This window comes from Ornithorhynchus anatinus, chromosome 16, assembly GCF_004115215.2.
Source record: "Ornithorhynchus anatinus isolate Pmale09 chromosome 16, mOrnAna1.pri.v4, whole genome shotgun sequence".
Lineage (NCBI taxonomy): Eukaryota > Metazoa > Chordata > Mammalia > Monotremata > Ornithorhynchidae > Ornithorhynchus > Ornithorhynchus anatinus.
Window position 1 is genome coordinate 44,848,526 of NC_041743.1, and position 7,184 is coordinate 44,855,709.

The following is a 7,184-nucleotide window of genomic DNA, read 5'->3' on the forward strand; positions in this document are numbered from 1 at the left end:
ACCAACATTATTATCCCCATTTTCCAGCTGAGGTCACTGAGGCCCAGGGAAGTGACTTGCCCCAGGTCACCCAGCTGACAGGTGGCGGGGCCGGGATTAGAACCCACGACCGGGCTCTTTCCATTGAGTCACGCTGCTTCTCTAGTGCTTTGCGCTTTAGAGAAGCAGCGTGGCTTAGTGGAAAGACCCGGGCTTGGGAGTCAGAGGTCATGAGTTCGAATCCCAGCTCTGCCACTTGTCAGCTGTGTGACTGTGGGCAAGTCGCTTCACTTCTCTGTGCCTCAGTTCCCTCATCTGTAAAATGGGGATGAAGACTGGGAGCCTCACGGGGGACAACCTGATGACCCTGTATCTCCCCCAGCGCTTAGAACAGTGCTCTGCACATAGTAAGCGCTTAACAAATACCAACATTATTATTGAGAAGCAGCGTGGCTCAGTGGAAAGAGCCCGGGCTTGGGAGTCAGAGGTCATGAGTTCGAATCCCAGCTCTGCCACCTGTCAGCTGGGTGACTGCGGGCAAGTCGCTCAACTTCTCCATGCCTCAGTTCCCTCATCTGTAAAATGGGGATGAAGACTGGGAGCCCCACGGGGGACGACCTGATGACCCTGTCTCTCCCCCAGCGCTGAGAGCAGTGCTCTGCACATAGTAAGCGCTTAACAAATACCACCATTATTATTATTAACAAATACCCTCCTCCTTCTTCTTCTTCCTCCGGGGACCGGGCGCCGCCCCGCCCGTCCGGCAGGGGGCGCCGCTCAAGGACGGAGTGGGCGGGGCCGGAGGAGGTGGGGGGGGTGGTTTTTTTTTTATGAATGGGATTCTCCGACGCGGAGCCTCATTAGTATGCGGCGCGGGGCGCGCGCTGCGTTCTTTCCCGCGAAGCCCATTGGCTGGCCGGGGCGGATGACGTAAGCGAGGGAGCGCGCGGGGGGGGGGGCGTGGGGGGGGAGGCGCGGGCCCCGGGTGAGTGACACCGCCGGGGCTCAGCCCAGCCGACCCTCCATCCCGGGCCCGGTGAGTACCAATCCCCCTCTTCCAGGTGGGAAAACCCAGGGATCGGGAATGATCCCCAGGGATCGGGATCGTTCCCCTCCTCCTTTTCCCAGGGAGGGGTCCGCGGTGAGTTCCCCCCCCCCCCCCAGGAGGGGCTCCCCTCCGCGAAGGACTGACACCTGGCCGGGATGGGATGGGGGAGGGATTGCACGTGTGGGTGGTCCAGCGGTGGAGCTGGAGAGGAGCCCCTCCATCCCCGTCCCCCGCTGCAGGGGGTGTCGGACCCCCCCCAGACCGGCTCCCAGCCCCGCTGCAGCGAGGAGGGGGGTCCGCGAGGTAGGTGGGGGAAGCCCGAGCTCGCTGCTGCTGCTGTAGTGGACCCCTCCCCGCGCCGGGCCTTGCCACCAGCTGGGAGCTGCAGGGGGTGAGGGGCACGAGTCAAGGGCACCTGCCTCGGCCGCCTTCCAGCTGGGGAGCATTGGCGTGGGAGAGGGAGGGATGGAAGGATGGAAGGGGTAGGGCCTTGGCGAGGGCCCAGCCCCGACCGCGGCCGGGCCCAAGTCGAGGCCCACGTGGGCCCCCCCACCCCGTGCCTTGTCGACCCACGGGAGTTTCCCCTCCCCCTGGGTGGGTGCCCGATGCCCAGTGCCCCCACATCTGTCTCCCTTCCCCGTGGGTGGGTACCCAACCTCCCCCACGGGTGCCCCCCGCCCCACAGACCTCTCCTCTCCCTCCGGGTCGACGCCCGGCCACCCCACGGGAGCCTTTCCTCCCCCGCCGGCAGGTCGCCGGACCGACGATGACGGCGGAGGGGCCCCCGGGCAGGTTCGTGGGCGGCAACGGCACCGGCGGGGACGGAGCCGGGGAGGGCCTGGGCCTGGCCTCGGCGGACCCGTCGCGGACGGGACTGTACGGCTGGGACGTGGCCCTGTGCGTGTCCGGGACGGTGGTCTCGTGCGAGAACGCCCTGGTGGTGGCCGTCCTGCTGGGCACGCCGACCTTCCGCGCCCCCATGTTCCTGCTCATCGGCAGCCTGGCGGCGGCCGACCTCCTCGCCGGCCTGGGCCTCGTCCTCCACTTCGCCTCCAAGTACTGCCTCCCCTTCCCGCAGCTGCGGCTGGTGCTGGTGGGCCTGCTGGTCACCGCCTTCACGGCCAGCATCAACAGCCTGCTGGCCATCGCCGTCGACCGCTACCTGTCCCTCTACAACGCCCTGACGTACTACTCGGAGGGGACGGTGACCCGCACCCACGCCATGCTCCTGCTGGCCTGGGGCGGGGCGCTGGGCCTGGGGCTGCTGCCCGTGCTGGGCTGGAACTGCCTGGACGACCTGGCGTCCTGCGGCGTGGTCTGCCCGCTGACCAAGGGCCACCTGGTCCTGCTCTCGGCCTCCTTCTTCGTGGTCTTCGCCCTGATGCTCCATCTCTACGCCCGCATCTGCCGCATCGTGTGCCGCCACGCCCAGCAGATCGCCCTGCAGCGTCACTTGCTGGCGACCTCCCACTACGTCACCACCCGCAAGGGCATCGCCACCCTGGCGGTCATCCTGGGCACCTTCGCCACCTGCTGGGTGCCCTTCGCCGTCTACTGCCTGCTGGGCGACGCCACCTACCCGCCGCGGTACGCCTACCTGACCCTGCTCCCGGCCACCTGCAACTCCGTGGTCAACCCGGTCATCTACGCCTTCCGCCAGCGCGAGATCCAGAAGGTGCTGTGGGCCGTGTGCTGCTGCTGCTGCTGTTCTGCCAAGGCCCCCTTCGGCTCCCGCTCCCCCAGCGACGTCTAGGGGGCCCGTCCCCCCTCCCTGCCCGCCCTCCAGGGACTCTCCGGGGCTCTCCGAGGCCCGGCCTCTTCTTAAAGCCTCCCGCTCCGGGGATCCAGTCGTCGGCGTGGTACAGCCGGGGAGCCTGGCCGGGTGGGCGGTGCTGGGGAGAGAGAGGGAGAGATGCAGCTAGAGACAAAAATTATTTATTTATCTATTTATTTGCTGGGCACTGCCCCTTTAACACCCAAGCCGGGGAGATTTTTCTCCTGTGGCCCTAATTAACCTCTGTTTTTCGGGAAAACGGGGAGAAAAAAAATCACTTATTTAAAAAAAAAAATCGGGGGCCCACGGCTTCTGGTTTTTTATTTTTTTAGGCAGCCCGGAGTGGAGCGCGGGCGGCGTTGCCTAGGCCTTTTCCTTAGCGCCAGCCCCGACGCTGCTCCGTGGAGTGCGCTGGTCCCTGAACGCGTGCCCCTCCAGGCAGAAAGGGCGTGTCGTCGCGAGTGGGGGGCCTGTGTGTGGGCGCCTTTCCTCGCCCCATCCCAGAGACGCCCCTGGGGGTGCCGGAAGCCCTAGGTCGCCAGATATCCAAGTGATGAGGGGCACGGGCTGACTCGGCCCCCTTCCCGTTGCTGTTTTGGAATGAGACTGGAAATAAAAGAGATTTTGTGATAAAAAGTGAGTTTGTGTGTACGGATGGACCGAGCTCTCGTTGCCTCAGTTGTGCCAAGCGGGGTGGGGGGGCCGGAGAACTTCAGGCTGGGGGCTGGGGGTGCCTCCGCAGGAGAAGCAGCGTGGCTCAGTGGAAAGAGCACGGGCTTTGGAGTCAGGGCTCATGAGTTCGAATCCCAGCTCTGCCACTTGTCAGCTGTGTGACTGTGGGCAAGTCACTTCACTTCTCTGGGCCTCAGTTACCTCATCTGTAAATTGGGGATTAAGACTGTGAGCCCCACGTGGGACAACCTGATTCCCCTGTGTCTTCCCTAGCGCTTAGAACAATGCTTGGCACATAGTAAGCGCTTAACAAATACCAACATTATTATTATTATTATTATTATTATTAACACGAGGAGAACCAGTCTCTCACCAGTGGGGGTCCTGGCTCCCAGGGATTTCCAACTCAGGAAATCCAACTGGAAATTTCCAATTTCAGAGATGGTTGGTCCCGCTCCTCTAATCACCTGCCAGCTGCCTGGATGGATGAGCTCTCAGCCTCATTCACCCTGGATGAATTCTACCAGAATTGAGAGGTTGGACGGACTCCAAATCGGGGCCTTTTGCCCCTGGACCTCTGCTCAGTCGGCCCCAACCCCCTTTCCACCAGCCACACAGTCAACATTTGCTGCTGGGGGGTGGGAGGGAAGGCGGGGGACCCAAGCTGTCTCGAGCGTGGAATGGGAGCGGGGGCCAGGTCACCCAGCTAGCCCAGCCTCCTCCTCTGAGAAGCGGTGGAATAATATAAATAATAATAGCATTTGTTAAACACTTACGATGTACCAAGCGCTGTTCTAAGCGCTGGGGTAGGTACAAGGTAATCAAGTTGTCCCACGTGGGGCTCGCGGTCTTAATTCCCATTTTACAAATGTGGTAACTGAGGCACAGAGAAGTTAAGTGACTTGCCCAAGGTCACACAGCTGACAAGTGGAGGAGCCGGGATTAGATTCCACGTCCTCTGACTACCAAGCCCGGGCTCTTTCCCCTGAGCCACGCTGCTTCTGAGCTGCTTCGCTCTCAGCCCTTCAGGAAGAAGATTCCCACTTAAGAGCCCAGGATGGCAGAGCTCCGGCCAGGCCAGACTGCCACAGCTGCTCCCTGCGTCGTAGACGAGCAGTGTGGTCTAGTGGAGAGGGCGTGGGACTGGGAGTCAGAAGACCTGAGTTCTAATCCCGCCTCCGCCACGTTTGTTGTGTGACCTTGGGCAAGTCACATCTTCTCCGTGCTTCGGGTACCCCGTCTGCAAAATGGGGGCTAAATCCTCCTCCCTCCTACAGCACGGCCTAGTGGATAGAGCATGGGCCTGGGAGTCTGAAGGATCTGGGCCCGAATCCCGACTCTGCCACTTATAATAATGTTGGTATTTGTTAAGTGCTTACTGTGTGCAGAGCACTGTTCTAAGCGCTGGGGTAGATACAGGGTAATCAGGTTGTCCCACGTGGGGCTCACAGTTAATCCCCATTTTACAGATGAGGTAACTGAGGCATGTGACCCTGGGCAAGTCACTTCACTGTGCCTCAGTTATCTGTAAAATGGGGATTAAGACTGTGACCCTCATACTGAATAGGGACCATCTCCAACCTGATTACACTCAGAACAGGGCTTGACACGTAGTAAGCGCTTAAAAGGATGATAATTATTGTTATTTTTTCCCCACCCGGCTGGATGGTCCAGGGCTACCCAAGCCCTTCTACCTGGTGGGGATGGAGGTCCCTGCCCTCTTGGGGATGCGTGCGTGCATGCTCATTACCTTTCATTAGTGAGGTCCCTGGCTGCTTCCTCAGTTGGACAGGTAATGGGTTCCGGGGGGGGGGGGGGGGGAAGGATGGAGCCCCAGTGCTCAGAACAGTGCTCATAGGAAGCGCTTAATAGATACCATAATTATCATCATTATTATCCCCCACCCAACAAGGGGAGGGAGACAGATGGACCGCCCCCCCCAGGGTCCCATGCACAAGGGATGACCCGCACATCCTTCCCTCCCAAGGTCGCGATGGGAGGGCGATGGGAGGGGTTGGGGTCTTCAACGCTCCGTTATGGTCACGTGGGCCGTGAGCCCCTCCCCCTCCGTGCAGCCCCGGGAGGGGCGCGGGCGGGTCAGGGTTTCCCACCCGCCTCTCAATCAATCGATCAATCGTACTTATTGAGCGCTTACTGTGTGCAGGACACTCTACTGAGCGCTTGGGAGAGGACGCTATAACATGAAGCAGGCACATTCCCCGCCCACGAGCTGCCCCATAGTAAGCGCTTAACAGATGCCACAATAATCATCATCTGCGGTGTGCCCCCGAGCAAGTCCCTTCACTTCTCTGGGCGTCGGCCTCCTCCTCCATAAAATGGGGATTAAGAGTGTGAGCCCCACGGGGGACAGGGACTGCACCCCGCGTGCTCAGTTTGTACCCACCTCAGCGATCAGAACAACGCTTGGCACATAGCAAGCGCTTTAGCAATAATAATAGTGAGGACTAGATCAGGGCGGCCTGCAGTGGGAGTCGGGGCTTCTCTTCCGGTGCCCGCTGGGCCGCGTGGGCAGTGCCACCCTCTCACAGCGGCCTGGAGGCGTCCACTCCACGCCCCCTCCCTCCGGTTGAGTCACGGCTTCGTCCTCAGGCCCAGCCGGCCAGGGACCACCCCCTTCCCCCGCTCACCGGCAGGGTGGGATAATAGGAATAACGCCGCTATCTGTTAAGCGCTATGTGCCAAGCACTGTTCTAAGCGCTGGGGTGGCTTCAAGGTAATTAGGTTGTCCCACCTGAGGCTCCCGGTCTTAACCCCCGTTTTACAGATGAGGTAACTGAGGCCCAGAGAAGCGACTTGCCCAGAGTCACACAGCTAAGTGGCGGAGGCGGGATTAGAACCCACGACCTCTGACTCCCACCCTGCTCGACGTCTTTGGGGGCAGAGAGTCGGGGCACCCAAGGGCATGTTCCCGAGCCCCCTCACGACCCCCGGGCTCTGTACTGGCTCCCCTCCCCAGTAAGGACGAGTCAACTGCTATTAAAGCCCTGAGTGAGTCCCCCAGCTCAGAGGATGGACTGCGAATCCCAGCTCCGCCCCTCGTCTGCTGAGCGACCTTGGGCAAGTCCTTTAACTTCTCTGTGCCTCAGTGACCTCATGTGTAACATGGGGATTGAAACTATGAGCCCCACGTAGGGCAACCTCATTACCTTGTATCTACCCCAGCGCTTGGCCCAAAGTGCTTAACAAATCCCAGCGTGGCTCAGTGGAAAGAGCACGGGCTTGGGAGGCGGAGGTCATGGGTTCTAATTCCGGTTCCACCGCTTGTCAGCTGTGTGATTTTGAGCAAGTCACTTCACTTCTCTGTGCCTCAGTTCCCTCATCTGTAAAATGGGGATGACTGGGAGCCCCACGTGGGAAAACCTGATCCCCTTGCGTCCTTCCTGGCACTTAGTACAATGCTTTGCACATAGTAAGCGCTTAACAAATGCCATCTATTATTAGAGAAGCAGCATGGCTCAGTGGAAAGAGCCCGGGCTTGGGAGTCGGAGTTGATGGGTTCTAATCTCAGCTCTGCCGCTTGCCAGCTGTGTGACATTGGGCAAGTCACTTCACTTCTCTGGGCCTCAGTGACCTCTGTAAAATGGGGATTAAAAACTGTGAGCCCCATGTGGGACAACCTGATGACCCTGTAACCCCACTCCTGGCACTTAGAACACTGCTTTGCACATAGTAAGCACTTAACAAATACCA

At 60.2% G+C, this 7,184-nt stretch overlaps 1 protein-coding gene across 2 annotated transcripts; it reads left to right on the top strand.

The window, feature by feature from the left end:
- Window positions 1-954: 954 nt before the first annotated feature.
- GPR3 (G protein-coupled receptor 3) lies at window positions 955-3,437 on the top strand. 2 transcript variants are annotated; one of them, XM_029080387.1, is made up of 2 exons: window positions 955-1,015; window positions 1,779-3,437. In XM_029080387.1, the coding sequence occupies exon 2, from the start codon at window positions 1,794-1,796 to the stop codon at window positions 2,778-2,780; it is 987 nt and encodes a 328-aa protein (XP_028936220.1). In that variant the 5' UTR covers window positions 955-1,015; window positions 1,779-1,793; the 3' UTR covers window positions 2,781-3,437. The 2 variants fall into 2 exon arrangements, with proteins under 2 accessions (XP_028936220.1, XP_028936219.1); XM_029080386.2 differs by lacking the exon at window positions 955-1,015 and adding an exon at window positions 1,032-1,120.
- Window positions 3,438-7,184: the final 3,747 nt, after the last annotated feature.